Below are 15,960 nucleotides of genomic sequence, written 5' to 3'. Positions count from 1 at the left end.
CTGACCTGACACCACTCTGACACTGTTCCCCTTCTGCTTGTTATAAGCGGTGCTGCCTGAGTGGTAAACACATCGCTTTCACCTGCGTTTGAAATCGTGTCTTTAGAGAAGTTCTGCTAGCCTGAGATTGTTGCCAATTTCTTGTTCCTTACTGGGTTCTTTTTCTCTCTTGGGACAGTGGAACCATTAGCAAGCTCCGAATGATCAGTGGAGACTTTTATTACTGGCCAGGAGTAGGAGAAGTAAAGTGGGAGATCAACTTGCACATCAACTTCTCAGCCCAGTGGGGGTTAGGGGGTGATAGACATAGGGTGACAGGCATGAGAGTAGGAATCGATTCAGAAAGGGGAGGAACTGTCATGTCTGCGCCTAGGCTTTGGTTCCCACCTCTCTGCACTTTCACGGTTCTTTCTAGTTGTTGTCATGGCAATTTGCCGACTGTCCTGGTGCTGGCGGGGACAGGGGTGTCACTCAGCATGCAGGTGGGATTACAGTGGCACCGTGGTGCATGAATTTAATGCTCGCTTGCGATTCTGGTCGCAAACCAAATTGGATGAGAATCGAATCAAATTCCCCCCCAAGGTCGGCGTTGAACCTAACCATGGATTGGGACAGTCTGATGAAGCACAGGTCCCTCAGGCAGCCAGCCCACCTGAGAGGGACTCCGGGCTGCAGGCATCGTGTCCTCAGAGTTGAGCGGGACTAAGGTGGGGTAGAGACTCAGCTAGGTCAGGCAGGTGGTACAAGTCTGGAGCAGGTGGCAAGACGGCCAGGTCAGAGTGTGAAATCCAGCTCTTAACACTCACTAACAACTCCATCGATGGAACCTTCTCCCAAGGTTGGCGGCCTCCCAGGATTGGCCGCTGCTGGTCTGGTTTCCACCTTCTGCACCTTAAGGGAAGTGCCAGATGACATAGCAGTGAGCTTCTACGGTGGCGTGTGGGACAGTGGCCCTGCCAGGCACCTCACCTTGCTGTATGGGCCAGCAACCAAACCTGGCTCTTAGAGACAGCAGGTCAAGAGCACCATGTAGGACTGGTATGTGGGACTGTCCCCTACCCAGAGTTTGTTTAAAATATTTGGGGCCAGAGTTTTAAAGTTAATGTACATCATATTCCTCCTTTCCTTTTAAAAAATTTTTTTTCTTTGACATGGTGTCACTAAGTTGCCCAGACTGTTCTCAAAATCAGGATCCTACTGCCCCAGAGTCCCAGGTGCTGCGGTTACAGGCTTGCACCACTGTACGGACTCAAACATAACATTTCCTAGCCTGGCTTTTCTCACACTCAGTCCTCTCTGATTATTGAGCCAGCTTCCCTGCCCCATGCCCTAGTCTATTTAGAAATTCCAGAGCAATCCAGCCTCATAGAGTTTCTCCCCCTGCCTCATTTTTTAATTTTAATTTTTTATTGATTTATTTATTTGGTGCCAGGGATCGAACTCAGGTCCTTGTGCTTGTGAGGCAGGCAGTGACCCCACTGAGCTAAATCCCCGGCCCTTGTCTCGTTTTTTTCTTTTTTAAGCTCAGGTACAACTCAGGTAGAGTAGAACCCACCCTTTTCAGCGTACAGTGAACACATGCTCTTTGGTGCAATCGCAGGCAAAACCTGGGAGCATCTGCACGCGTCCGTCCACAGCAGCACCCTCACAATAGCCAGGAAGGGCAGGCAGCCCACCGACCATTGGTGCGCAGGTGGCCCACCCACATGATGAGGATTAGCCACAGAAAGCAAGGAAATTCCGGCACAAGCCAGTGCAGAGCCAACAAACCTTGAGGTTTCTGTGCTGTGTGAAATAAGCCAGCCACAAAAGGACAAACACTAACAGATTCCATGGAGGTCCCTAGAGTCCCAGCAGTCACAGAACAAGACAGTAACGGGGGCCGGGGGCTGGGAGCAGGGAGATGGGGAACGATTTCAGTGTGGGAGGATGGAAGAGTCCTGGGGATGGATGGCGGTGAAGGCTGCACAACAGTGTGGATGCATTTAATGTACACTGAGAAATGGTTACAATGGTGCGTTTTATGGTAGGTGGTTTTTAACTGGAATTTTTAAAAATCTGGATAGAAAAGCGCATTGCTCCATGCATCCCCTGGTGCCTCTCGTGGCCAGTTGGGCTCCAGTCCTAGATAACCATGAGCTTTTTTTTGCCTCCACCACTTTGCTTATTCTAGAATGCCATGTAAGTGGAACCGTGCATGCTACTGCTGTTGGCTTCTGGCTTCTTTCTCTCAGCACCGTGACTGTGAGATCCTTCCATGTAATCTTGTCTATTGGAAGGTTGTTCTTTTACAGTGCTGAGTAGTATTCCATGGTGTGCGTGAACCACGGGTTGTTTATCCTTCCCCTGGTGGAGGGACATTGAGTCGGTTCCACTTGTGGGAACACCTTGGAGTGGACTGCTGGGTGACAGGGTAAGTGCAGACTCACCACTATAGGAGCAGGTGTTTGGCCTTCCAAGTGTAGACACCGTCTAACCTTCCCCCAGGGAGAGTTGCGGATTCTCAACATCCTAGGTAATGCGTGTCAGTGTCCATGTCTTGACCATTCTGATAGGGTTTTCTAAAGTGTAGATTTACGATAAGCTGCAAACCAAAAAATACAAAAAGTGGTCCCCTGTACCCTTAGCGGTTCCCCTCCGTGGAAGCATTTTGCATAATCATAGCACAATATCACAACTAAGAAACTGACACTCCTTTTACATCCGGAACAAACCTAGTGAGTCTCTCTAAAAGTTAGGGAGATCTGTCATCCTCAACGCCGACAGACACCCACAGCCTGCAGTGCTACTCACAGCCTGTTTGAGCCCCTCCTCCATGAAGAGGAACAAGGTAAACAGGGACCTGGGGACCCCCTGAGAAGTCACTGTTGGTCTTCTGCTGGCCTTTTCCAGAGCGCCTTCATCAACAGACCTGCCCTGGGCATCCTGCCTCCGGAGAACTTCGTGAACAAGCTCAGGGAGTCCTTGCTGTCGGTGAGTCCGGGAACGGTCCTGCCCTACTGCAGCCCCACTTCCGTCTTCCAACCCCACTGCCCTCACAGGTGGTCAGCCGGGGCAACAAAGGATCGCAGTTCATAACCATAAAGGAGTCGGTATTGCTCTTTGGACTTACTGTATATAGAGAGGATTCAACCCTCAGGTTGAACCCAGGGCCTTCACACCGAGCTACGTCCCCAGCCCTTTTATTTGAGACAGGATCTCACTAAATCACTGACTTGCCAAGCCTGGGATTGAACTTGCGGTCCTCCTGCCTCAGCCTCCCAGAGTGTTGGATTATAGGCGTGTGCTGCCACACCTGGCTGGGTTTATTGTTTCATGAAGAGTATTTTTAATTTTCCTCTTGTAGAAAAGAAGGGGATTTTGCATGCAGGACAAAGGGAATGGGGGAGAATTAATATTTGTTCCGTGTGAGGAACTCTGCAAGAATAACTCATTCCTCCCCTGATTTTTCAGCTTTAGCTGTAAGTGCGGGTATCTTAGTGACAGCTGCATCAGAAGGCATGAATGTGGCTTTCTGTGCCTTTTCTGCCAGCTTCCAGGCATTCCTGGGCTTCTTTTCCAGCCCTCCACGAGCCTAACCCCACCCTTCACATCTGCAGCTTCTGAGATTTCCGGTGTCCTCTCCCTCCCCTGACTATGGCTCCCAGATGGGGGAGGTGGGAGGACCCTGGGAGTACAACTTCCGGGAGGGAAAGTGGGGGTCAGGTGGGCCTGAGCTCACTCCTGGCTCCCTCACCGCAGGTGGCTCCCAAGGGGATGTCCCAGCTTGTCACCATGGCATGCGGCTCCTGCTCCAACGAAAACGCCTTCAAGACCATCTTCATGTGGTACCGGGTAAGGCTTGGCATACAGACAAACCCTGTCTGACAGCTCATCCCAACAGCCTGGAGCATTAGACTTAGTGTCCTGGGTCAAGTCCAGGGAGGGCTGGCTGTGGCTTTCCCAGCATCTGAAAGGATGGGACAGAGGGCCACGCAGGGATCTGACATCAAACTTACCCAGTGTACTTACTGTCACTCTCACCAGCATAAGAAGTACCAATGCAACAGAGCTTAGCTCTGTTGAAAGCACAGTGGATAGTTTCAAGGGGTGTCAGGATCAGCACATGAGATCACCTCTTGAGAAAGTGCCAGTGGTCCCCACTAAACCAAACAGATTTGGGTGGAAAGTTTACATCCCATCTACCCCCAGCGTCTCAGGTATTGTTCTGTTCTATTTTGCCAGAGCAAGGAAAGAGGGCAAAGAGGGTTCTCAAAAGAGGAGCTGGAGTCCTGCATGATTAACCAGGTAGGTGGAGCTGGGCCTCTTTCCTTGTTCATTTGGGGGAGTTGTGTGACTCGCTCCAGCTGACTGACCCTGTCTTTCTCAGTTAGGAAGGGTCCTCAAGCTTCTCCACTCCCTGCAGGCTGGGGCTGAGTGGAGCACTTCCTGTCCAGCCTTCAGAAATTTCCCAGAACAAAGGCCTGCATTTGACAGGTGTAAGGAGGGTATCAATGTGATCCACAGTAAGTCCCAATTTACAAATGAGTGCTTTGCCTGGAGAAAGTTCGTAAGTCTGACAAAGTGAGTCTTCTACCATCCACCTATGAAAGTTCCCAACTCAAATGTTCATGAGGCAGGGACTTACTGTATAGAACAACCAGAAATGTCAGCTAAATTGTATGCGTGAGCGTTCATCCCATCTGTGTTTATAGTAACCACATTTTTAAAAAGTGGAAACCACGGGCCGGGAATTTAGCTCAGTGGTTCTACCGCCTGCCTCACAAGCGCAAGGTCCTGAGTTCGATTGCCACTACCAAAAAAAAAAAAAAAAGGAAACCACCTGTATCCCCGTCCAGGAAAGGAGTGGGGAAAGAGGAATTAAATGTAGGGATTCCAAATGAAACCCTAGCAGTTGCCAGAAACACCAAGGAAGCCACTGTTGGGGCTCAGAGAGAGGGTAGGGGCTCCAGGAAGATGGAGTAGGTCGTTACCGGCTCCCACCAGCTCAGCCAAATCAGCCTTGTCCTCTTTGTGCATGGGATCCATGAAGGTTCAGCCGAAGTGTCTGCAGCCTTAAGGAAACAAGAAAGAAACACACAGAGAGACTATCGAGAGATACGGCACCTGCTTATCCACCGCTTACACACATAGTAATACTCCTCAGTGAAAATAGTTACAAAAGGCTTCTCCTGGCCTGGACATTCATTTGGTGAAAAGTGTAGAATGTAAATTATATGGATACTGTTCCCTCAACCATGTAAGTAAATATACAGGAAAATACTAGAAGAAATCCTGCTACCACATTCACAATGGCTAGGCCCTGAGTGGCGAAACTGGTTGTTTTGGTTTGGTTTTTCTTGTGCTTTCGTTCTTTTGGTGGTGGTGGGGTTGAGACAGGGTCTCACTATGTAGTTGAGACTGACCTGGAGCTCACTGTGTAGCCCAGGCTGGTCTCCAACTTGCAGCAATCCTCCTGCCTCAGCCTCCCGAGTGCTGGGATTACAGGCATGCGCCACCACGCCCAGCTCTCTGCATTACATTTATAATGAAGAAAGGAGGCATTTTCTAGCAATCCGCAGCCTGTCTGCCTCTCAGGAGTAGCGTAAGACAAGTGCCGTGCCCATGGGGATGGGGGAGCTGGCAGCAAACTCATTTCCTTCTGTGGGGAAGTCTGAAAGAAGTACGATATCCCAAAACTTACAGAAAAAATGAGTCCGTGCCACCAAGAAGTGGAGAGCTGCTGTGGGTTCTGCACTTCCTGAGCGACTGACCAGCTGCATCTTCCTGGGGCCAGCGCCAGGATCACTTCCCATCCTGGCAGTGAGGTCAGGTGTGGCCCACAGGAGGAGGAGCAGGAAAAGCCCAGCAGCCCAGTGCAAGCTGGAGGCCGCAGGGACTCCAGCCCCAGGAACTTTAAGCCAATTGGATTTTGCAAATGCTTTTAAGATAATGAAATGAAATTTTGGAAATCAGAGTGGATCCCTGGGCCAATCAGGTATAGAGTTTGCGCACTGGTCCGGAGTCCACCCTTTGTCTGGAAAGAGATGATCCCAGGAATTTTCCAACTTTTACCAGACATCCAGAGACAGATTTAGAAATTGAAGAAAGCCGGGAAGAGAATGGCTGAGGCTATGATGGCGGACAGGCTTGCCAGGGAGGCAGAGAGGGTGAAGACCTGAGAGAAAAGTTCTGAAAAACAGGAGCAGGAACTGCTGAAGAATCTGAGCTGGGAGGCCTCTGGAGAGACGTTCACCATGGAAGATTTTTTAGATTCCTGTGTGTCTTGTAATAGCACTCCTGCCTTCCCAATGATCTTGTATGACCCAAACTGTTCTTCTTTATTAAACTCTTTGTCAGAGAGAGAAGAAAGGAGAGAAAGAAGGAAGGAAGGAAGGAAGGAAGGAAGGAAGGAAGGAAGGAAGGAAGGAAGGAAGGGAGGGAGGGAGGGAGGGAGGAAGGAAAGAAAAGAAAAGAAAAGAAAAGAAAAGAAAAGAAAAGAAAGAAAAGAAAGGAAGGGGAAAAAAAAGAGCCAGGTGTGGTGGCGCACACCTGTAATCCCAGCACTCGGGAGGCTGAGGCAGGAGGATCACTGTGAGTTTGAGACCAGCCTGGGCTACACAGTGAGCTCCAGGTCAGTCTCAACTACATAGTGAGATCCTGTCTCAAAAAACCAAAGAAAGAAAGAAAGAAAAAGATAGAAAGAGGGAAAAAAAAGAAAAGAAGAAAGGATACAAGACATGGTAGGAGCGGGTAGGGGCTTCAGCTCAGTGGCAGAGCACCTGCCTAGCACGCACAAGGCCCCGGGTTCAATCCTCATTACTGCAAAGGGGGTGGGGGGCAAATATACAAGAGAGTATTGTGGAACTTGTGAGAGGAGGTCTTGAAGCTCTCCCCAGGGGTGTCAGGGATCTGCTGGAGATGACGCAGCCTGGAACTTGTCCTGTCACCTCCCAGAGCCTGGCCTGAGAAGGCCTCTGAGGCCCCCCCCCCGCAGTTCCTCCCGAGTGACCTGGACGCATGTTTGATTACCTTGCTGGGGGGGTCAGGAAGCGGTGCAAGGAGTGGCAGCTGCGCCGTCTGCTTGGGCTGGCAAGGGGTGAGGACCTGTGTGCTGCGCTCGTGCCCCTCCTGAACCAAGGGAGAAGGAAAGCTTGTCCTCCTCTCCCTGTGGCACAGCAACCCTCTTCCGAAGGCCTCAGCACTTTGTCAGGTGCCCAGCTGGGTCCCCTTCCTCAGGACACCTGGGAGGCAGGTGCACACCCACGGGGAAGGGACCACCTGCGCGCTGTGGATGCCGGAGCCCTGTACCCTAAGTGTGTGCGTTCTGGGAGAGGCTGCAGAGCAGGCGCTGAGCATGCAGGGGCCCAGCAGGAGGAGGGTCACCCTGCACGTGAACGCCAGGCCACCTGCTGCTGCCACCGGAGAGACATGGTCCACATGGGGTAGCACCTGTGAGAAGCCAGAAGCTGCCATATTTATACGCCATCCCTTGGTCTTAAATGTGGCAACTTTTAAATTTTAAGTGTGTGAACAAAACGTATCTGTGTGCTAGGTGTAGACGTTGGGAGTTCAGATTGTAACTTGTGCCCAAGAAGGACTCAGTTCTTCTCACAGACTTCTTCTGTCTTCTCCTAGGTTTACAAGGCGCCATACTGTCCCCAGTCCTCTCAGTGGTGACTGATGCTCATGTTTCTTGGTTCTAGGCCCCCGGGTGCCCTGACTACAGCATCCTCTCCTTTATGGGCGCTTTCCACGGGAGGACCTTGGGTAAGGAGGAATCGGCCCGTCCCAGGTGGCACTTGAGTAATCACAGCGACAACAGCCATGCCTGCTGTGGGCCTGGCACTGGTGTTCTACACATTTTTGTCCCAATGATGCCACACAATTCCCTGCAGATGGGGACTGTTGTCATCACTCTGCACATGTGGAAATTGAGGGTCAGCAGGGGGAAAACCTTTCCAAGGCCTTTCAGTGATAGAGCCAGGACTCAGACCCTCCGCTCTCATCTTCAGAACCTGTGCGTGACCTGTGATAAGTCACAAAGCATACACTATACAAAGTATACAAACACACACACGCACACGCACAACAGCTCACGGGCTCTGCTTCAGCCTCGGGACGGTGCACGAGCTGGAATCTGCAGGCAGCAGGCCTCCCTTCCTGTGCATCGCCCGCCCGTGGCTGAAATGCCCATCCTGTCCTCTTCAAAGCCCACCCGTGCCAGCGCCCCATGCCAAGAGTCTGCTTTTCTCTCTCGCTGGACTCAGGTTGCCTAGCGACCACGCACTCCAAAGCAATTCACAAGATCGACATCCCGTCCTTCGACTGGCCCATTGCTCCGTTCCCGCAGCTGAAGTACCCTCTGGAGGAGTTTGAGAAGGACAACCAGCAGGAGGAGGCCCGCTGCCTAGAGGAGGTAACTGGCCTCCCCGCCTCCGTTCCTGCTCCTGCCCTCGCCAGCCCGAGCCTGAGCGCAGAGGAGGACGGCCGGAGAGGCGCCCCCTGGCGGCAGGACAGGGAGGCCTTGTGCCTCAAGTGCTCCGTGCTGGAGAAGCTAGGGACATATGGTTTCCCCACTCTGTATTCGTCCTCCACTCCTGCCACCAAGTTCTCTGTGGGGCCGAGCTCCGGTGACCCCACAGTGAAGGGAAATAGACTTCCTGAAACAGTGTGCGTCATGAAACACGGTAACTCACACCTGTAATCCCAGCTCTCTGGGAAACTGAAGCTGGGCAGTCACAAGCTCAGGCCCAGCCTGGACAACTTGTCGACTTAGCAAGACCCTCTCTCAAAATAAAAAAAAAATTAGGTTTTTTTTTTTTGTTTGTTTGTTTGTTTGAGACGGGGTCTCACTATGTAGTTGAGCCTGACCTGGAACTCACTATGTAGTCCAGGCTGGTTTCGAACTCACAGCGATCCTCCTGCCTCAGCCTCTTGAGTGCTGGGATTACAGGCATGTGCCACCACGCCCGGCCCAATAAAGGCTTTTGAGTTAGATGCAACTGGTTCAAATCCTTGGTAACCACCTCCCCCAGCCTGAATAAAAAAACTTCAAAAGGCTGTTGGGCCAGGGATTTAGCTCAGTGGTACCACACCTGCCTCACAAGGTGATGAGTTTGACACCCAGCACCAAAAACAAACAAGGGCTGTAGATTTAGTGAAGACCCTGGGTTCAATCCACAGTACTGCCAAAAAAAAAAAAAATGTACAATTAATTTAACAGCATTTTACTGAACCTACTACATCCAAACTATTATGTCCACATGTAACTAATATTTTGATACTATTAATGACATGTTATATTTTCATATGAAGCATACTGTGTATAGTTTTCATTAGAGCACAGTTTGGACCAACTACGTGCCAAGGGCTCCTCTGCCCCCTGTGGTTCTTGACTCCCACTGCAGAGACTGCCGGGCCGTAACAAAGATGCACAGAAATAACCACATAGTGACAAACTGGAGGTGATTTGTAAGTGGAACAGCAAAGCGAGGAAAAGCACCCCAGAGCTTCCCGGAGTAACTGGTGCAGAGGGAGATGTCAGGAGGTCCCTGCTAACCTCCTGCTGCCTCCCTCTCAGGGGGACACAGCCCCAGCCACACATGGGCTCCTAAAGCGGGCCACGCTAACCACAGAAGTGCCACAAACACGCAGTTTCAACTGACTTCAGAGGAGGGCTTGGGGCCCCAGATCCCCACCCACAGTCTCTACCCGGGAGCCTCTGTGAGCCGTTGTCATGTCCCCTTTGGGGTCCAGGTGGAGGATCTGATTGTCAAATACCGGAAGAAGAAGAAGACTGTGGCCGGGATCACCGTGGAGCCCATCCAGTCCGAGGGTGGGGACAACCACGCATCAGATGACTTCTTCCGGAAGCTGAGAGACATCGCCAGGAAGGTTAGAGGATGGGGCAAGGCTGGAGTGGGCCATAGGTCTTTCTGGATTGGTTTCCCAGAACAGAATGTTAGCCCCACTTCTGCTGTGGGGTCCGTGCAAACATCTAGATGTACAGAGGATCTTGGCACCACAGGGAGAGAAGCTGGACATCTGTGACTCACTTTCAAACACTTATTGCAGCTGGGTGTGATGGTGCACACCTTTAATCCCAGCATTCTGGGAGGCTGAGGCAGGAAGGTTGTGAGTCCCAACCCAATTTAGGCAACTCAGTGACTTAGTAACTCTGCCTCAAAATAAGCAAACAAGCAAAAGAGCTGGGGATATAGCTCAGTGCATAGGCCCTGATTTAATCTCCAGTAACTCAAACAAAACGAAACTTCTTGCAAATCAGCTTCCAATCTGCCTATTTTACTTTGAAACTTTCTCAATTAAGAGGTTCCTAGGAAGGCCTCAGCCCCCTCCCCTTTATTTTATTTATTGGGAGGTTTTTTGTTTTGTTTTGTTTTTTTGAGACAGGGTCTCACTATGTAATTGAGACTGACCTGGAACTCACTATGTAGCCCAGGCCGGTCTTGAACTCACAGCGATCCTCCTGCCTCAGCCTCCAGAGAGCTGGGATCACAGGCATGCGCCACCACACCCAGCTGGGCTGGGCATATGTTTAATCAGCTCAGTAAACAAGTTCACAAATAGAGGCTGCCAGACATGAGTTACTGATAGCCCAGTGAGACGCGGAACAGGGCGGAACAGGGCAGATGAAGTGAAGGCAGTGAAATATCCCCTTCACTTTTATACTCATTTCCTCCTCATGAGGTTGAGCCTGGGGCTGGAGCCCAGGGAGGCCAAGCTGTGCTTTGCTGCTGAGAGTGCTGGGTGTTGTGGTTCTCTTCCATCTGCTCAGCAGTTTTAGGGTACATTCGGATGCAGCTCTGGTGGGAGGTGCTTTACTTTAAGTGTCTGGTGTTTAGCAGAGCCCAAGAACACCGTTTTGATTGGCAGGTTAGGTGACAGGGAGGATGAGGCCAGCTTGGAGTGGGGTATTGGGGGCAGTGGGGTCGCTGGCCTCTGATAGGTGTTTATCTCTCTCCCTCTTCACTTCCTTCTCTGCTGGTCAGCATGGCTGTGCCTTCCTGGTAGATGAAGTCCAGACCGGAGGGGGCTGCACCGGCAAGTTCTGGGCCCACGAGCACTGGGGCTTGGACGACCCAGCAGACCTGATGAGCTTCAGCAAGAAGATGATGGTTGGGGGCTTCTTCCACAAGGAGGAGTTCCGGCCCAATGCTGTGAGTGAGACCGCAGACCCGCAGACCCGGAGTGTCCCTTCCTCCCTCCCCACCCTCCAGCCAGAGGAACCGCAGGCACCTGACCCGACGCCGCCCAGTCCTTACCAATGTTTTGTTGTTGTTGTGGATTTTTTGCTTTTTGGTACCGGGGATCGAACTCGAGACCTTGTACTTGCAAGGTAGGCTGCAGCACCACTCAGCTAAATCCCTGGCCCAGTCCTTACCGATTTCATTAGTGCTTGTGACCACGGCTCTCATCTTCACAGCTACCCACAGTCAATCTTCTCGGGAGTTCTTTCTCTGAGTATAACAATGTTAACACTTGCTCCTGCCAACCAAACATTTGCTCTGTACCTACACACTCCTCGTGATCTTTTAACCTTCACAGCAATCTAACCCATAGCTGTTATTTATATCCCCTGTGTTACTAATGGGGAAGTCAGGCACAGAGTAGCTGAGTAAGTTGTCCAAGGCCACACAGCCTGGAACTGACCAAGCCAAGATTCAAACCAAGAGCTCTTGTTCTTAACCACTGCACTGTGCTGCTTGTGTACATAAAGATCCTCATTTGTAACACACACACATACACACAGGGCCCAGAACGCTTACTTCCATCATCTCTACATGTACAAGGAGTGATTGACATATATGATGACGGTTTGAATGTTTAAAAATGTATTACAGGAAGGGCTGGGGGTTTAGCTCAGTGGTTCCACCACATGCTTCACAAGTGCAAGGTCCCAAGTTCGATCCCCGGTACCAAACAACAACAACAAAAAATTATTACAGCAAAAGGCACACACTGCTATTCATCCCCCTCAAAACACCCGCTCCCTTTGATCACATTTTTCCCATCATCCTCGCCATTTCGGAAGCAGCTCTTCAAGTGCTCTTCTGTGAGCGTCTTCAGGCGTGGTGTTGTGGTCGTCTCCATGTCCTGAGTCACTCCAAAGCATTCGCCTTCCGTGATCGTTTTGACTTTGGGAAGAGCCGGAAGTTGCAAGGTGCCTGATCCAGTCAGTAAGGTGGATGAGCACACACTGTAATGTTTTCATTCCCTGCTGGATGTGCCTGACAGCAGCATTCACTGCATTTTTTTTTTTATTACACTTTGTGAAGACACAAAAGAAGACTTTCCAAAATGGCTTCGGAAAGCAGCAATAACAGTGGCATTACTGTGTTGGAAGTGGGGGGAGTATTTTGAAGGGGGAAAATGGCAATGTGTCTTTCACTATAACGCATTTTTTAAAATCTAAACATTAAACATAAGTATCAACTGCCCCCTGTAGTTTCTACCTTCAGGGTTGCCTCATGGCTCAGAATGGCTACCCAGCCATTACGACTCCATTCCAGGCAGCAGGAAGGAACAAGATGGGAAAACATTCCTGCAAATGTTCTTCTCTAGCATATGATTAACTCCTAGTCACGTGGTCAGTTCTCTTTATCACCACGAGTAACTCGTGGATGGGTGCATAATTCATTTGAGGGTTGAACTGCCAGCAGTCCAGGCCGAAATCCATCACCTATGAGCCACGTTTGCCGTGGGCAGTGCTTTCTCCTTTCCAAGCCTCAGCTTCCTGCTCTACTCGCTGAGGACTATCAGACAGCTCTGTGCAGCAGGGTGAGGCTGCAGCCAATCATGGGCCATACACGTCGCAGTCATTCCACGGGATTACATCGCCTGCTGACATCTTAACCATCTCAGTCTGTGTGCGCTCACTCTGATGTCTGCAGGGTGGCGGATCACCCAGCAATGTGTTCCTCAGATCACAGCTTTGTCATTAGGCCATGCATGACTGTAGTTCAGAGACCAATGGCCATGATCTCTCGGGACCCCAAGGGATCTGGTTTCCCACAGCAGCACTTACTTACTGGGTTGTCTTGGGAGGAATCAGTGAGATAATGTATGCTGTACTCCTAACCCTCGTTGGATGATCCCTCATTGGATATCTGATTTCCAAGAGAGGGGAGGGGGCGGCGCTTCGGGGTGAGTGATATGTGCGCCACCCTACTGTTCCAGCCTTATCGGATCTTCAACACCTGGCTGGGGGACCCATCCAAGAACTTACTGCTGGCTGAGGTCATCAACATTATCAAACGTGAGGACCTGATGAACAACGCAGCCCATGCAGGGAAGGTCCTGCTCACAGGACTGCTGGACCTCCAGGTACCTTCCTCCTGCCTCTCACTCTGGCCCTAAGAACGCCCCGCAGCCCCTCAGGGTTCCCCTGTGGCAGTGGCCACATGTTTCAGCATGGCCTTGCACCTGCTGTCCCGGCAGTTCTGAACAGACTGTGCAGCCCCTTGGGTTCCAGACATGGGCCGTACCCTGTGCAGGTAATGCCTCCCCACCCCACCCTCCAGCTCACGCAGCCCCGTTCCCCACACCTGGCTATCTTTTGTTAATTTTCAGTTGTTATCAGTACATGTTTGCAGTATGTATCACATTTGTCATGAGTTGGCACATGTACAGAATGCACCTTATTTTTCCTCTCCGCCCCCCATCTCTTGGTTCCCTTCCCAAAAAAGATCGAATCCGCTGTTTCCTATTATCTATCTTTCATTTGGCTCCTTCGTTTATTTATGCTTTGGGTTTCTCCTATAAGAGAAACCATGTGATAGTTAATTTGTCTTTGACGCTTCATTCGGACATGAACATCCCTCCTTGGAGAAACCTCCCAGAGACTCCTAGGGCACTTCCCCAAGCCCTGTGCTCAGTTTCCTCCTCTGTGCTGCCTTCTCCAGCCCACTCTGCAGCTGTCCTGACCAGTGGGGTCTCCTGAAGGCCACAGATGTAATTCTAAATGTTCTAGCAACCAGACAAAAAAGCCAATTAAAAGATCAAATTAGTTTTAATAATATATTTTACTTAACCCATTTGGTCCAAAACATTATCATTTTAACAGGCATTAATGTAGCGAATAAGTGATATGATATTTGTATTTTTTTATACCCAACCTGTGAAATTCAGTATATCAGCCACTTTCCTCTCTGTGAGACACAAGACCCAACAGCCACAACTTATAGAAAGAGAAGTTTAAGGGCCTGGGATTTAGCTCAGTGGTTCCACCTCCTGCTTCGCAAGCACCGAGTTCGACCCCCAGTACCAAAAAGAAAAGGAAGAGAAGTTTAACTTGGTTCCCAGTTCACGAGGATTCAGTCCGTGGTCCCTGGCTCCAAGCCAGAAACATCATGGTGGAGGGAGTGGGGGAGCAGAGCTGCTCACCTCATGGCAGCCAGGAAGCAGAGAGAGAGAAAGCAGGGAGGCACCAGGGAGGGAGATGCACCCTGCAGAGGCCCACCCTGCCAGTGACCCAGCTCTGCCAAGCAGAGTCCCCACCTCTGGTGAGTATGGTGTGTGCGCCCATGATGCACTCAGCTTCCAAAAGCCCCACCACTGAGCATATGAGACTTGGGGGACAGGTATTTTACACCCACAGCACTTCTCAATTGTGACTCATCACATTCCGGCAGCCACATGTGGCCACCCCAGTGGGCGAGGCAGGTCTGCATTAGAGCTTTTGGTCCAACACACAGACACTGCTCTCCTAAGCTGGGGGAGCAGTGCTGTGCTGGGGGGACGGGAATTGCTAGGACAGGCAGCAGAGCCCAGGAGTTTTGGGGGGAAAGATGACTTTTGCTGGGTGACTGGTCTTATAGTACCTGCACCCTAGGATTCTGAAACATCCTGTCAACATGGACTTGAGCACAACCCCACTGAGGGGCGATGACAATGGGGACACAGAGGTAATCGTGGAGGTCATGAGGGCAGTGGTAAGACTGGCGACCAGGGTGTTGATAAGGAAGGGAGGACAGATGTCAATGGTGACGGCTTTCATTTGCTGAGAGACAAGTCCTATCCAGGGACCTGCATAACTCGTTCATTTAAGTCCAGCAGTAAGGCTGCATGTCCAGCCCCTACTGTTACCCTCATTTTGCAGTAAGGACACAGGCACGGAGCACGTCCAAAATTAGCCAGCTTCTGCACCATGCTGCATGAGCTTGAACCTGAATCTGGCAGACTCCACAGTCTGTTTTCCTTGCCAGTGTTTCTCTCTGACATGATCTAGGATCTACGGATGATAGCAATCCTGCTAATATGCCAGATATCAGAGTAAATGCTTTATCTCTTTTCATCCTTGTAGAGTTGCCAAAGTTATGGAGAAGAGGCAAGATCCACAGTTACATTTAAATTTCAGAAGTCCCAGGTCCAGGGCTTGGTCCCCACACACAGGGCAGGGTCAGGGGCTTCACTAAATCACCAATAGGGCTGCCAGGTTTAGCAAATTAATATACCGAATGCCCAATTAAGTTTGAGAAACAGCAACTGATATTTTACATGTTAAGTGTATGCCATGCAACATTTAATACGTACATATACCTTTTAAAAGTATTTGTTGTTTACCTGGAATCCAAATTTAACTAGGCATCCTGTATTTTTACCTGGCAACCCTAAATCAGAAAGTCTGAAATTAGGAAAGTAACTTGGGTGTGATAGTTCATACTTGTAATCCCAACACTCTGGGAGGCTGAGGCAGGATGACTGCAAATTCGAGCCTAGCCAAGGCAACTTAGTGACTTGGGCCCTATAACAAACTTTTAAAAGGCTGAGGATACAGCTCAATGTAAAGACCCTAGGTGCAATCCCTAATTACAAAAAAAAAAAAAATTAGGAAAGTATGATGATCTTTACTTTCTGGATTAAAAAAAAAAAATGCCAGGTGTGGTGGTGCACGCTGTAATCCCAGCACTCAGGAGGCTGAGGCAGGAGGATCACTGTGAGTTCAAGACTAGCGCGGGG

The 15,960-nt window shown here is 50.4% G+C and overlaps 1 protein-coding gene across 2 annotated transcripts in view; it reads left to right on the top strand.

The window, feature by feature from the left end:
* Positions 1 to 15,960, top strand: part of Abat (4-aminobutyrate aminotransferase) — a 96,768-nt gene that overhangs the window by 67,431 nt on the left and 13,377 nt on the right. For both annotated transcript variants that reach the window (XM_010644165.2, XM_010644166.3), the window contains exons 7-14: positions 2,893 to 2,973; positions 3,742 to 3,834; positions 4,225 to 4,287; positions 7,686 to 7,749; positions 8,250 to 8,398; positions 9,739 to 9,876; positions 10,992 to 11,159; positions 13,180 to 13,326. In XM_010644165.2, the coding sequence (XP_010642467.1) occupies positions 2,893 to 2,973; positions 3,742 to 3,834; positions 4,225 to 4,287; positions 7,686 to 7,749; positions 8,250 to 8,398; positions 9,739 to 9,876; positions 10,992 to 11,159; positions 13,180 to 13,326 (903 nt within the window). The remainder of the gene's footprint in view (positions 1 to 2,892; positions 2,974 to 3,741; positions 3,835 to 4,224; positions 4,288 to 7,685; positions 7,750 to 8,249; positions 8,399 to 9,738; positions 9,877 to 10,991; positions 11,160 to 13,179; positions 13,327 to 15,960) is intronic.

The sequence above is a fragment of the Fukomys damarensis genome, unplaced genomic scaffold (genome assembly GCF_012274545.1).
Source record: "Fukomys damarensis isolate Sample0158 unplaced genomic scaffold, DMR_v1.0_HiC HiC_scaffold_34, whole genome shotgun sequence".
In the NCBI taxonomy this organism is placed as follows: Eukaryota; Metazoa; Chordata; class Mammalia; order Rodentia; family Bathyergidae; genus Fukomys; species Fukomys damarensis.
The sequence above is the reverse complement of the archived record's forward strand: the minus strand, read 5'-3'. Positions and strand labels throughout refer to the sequence as shown.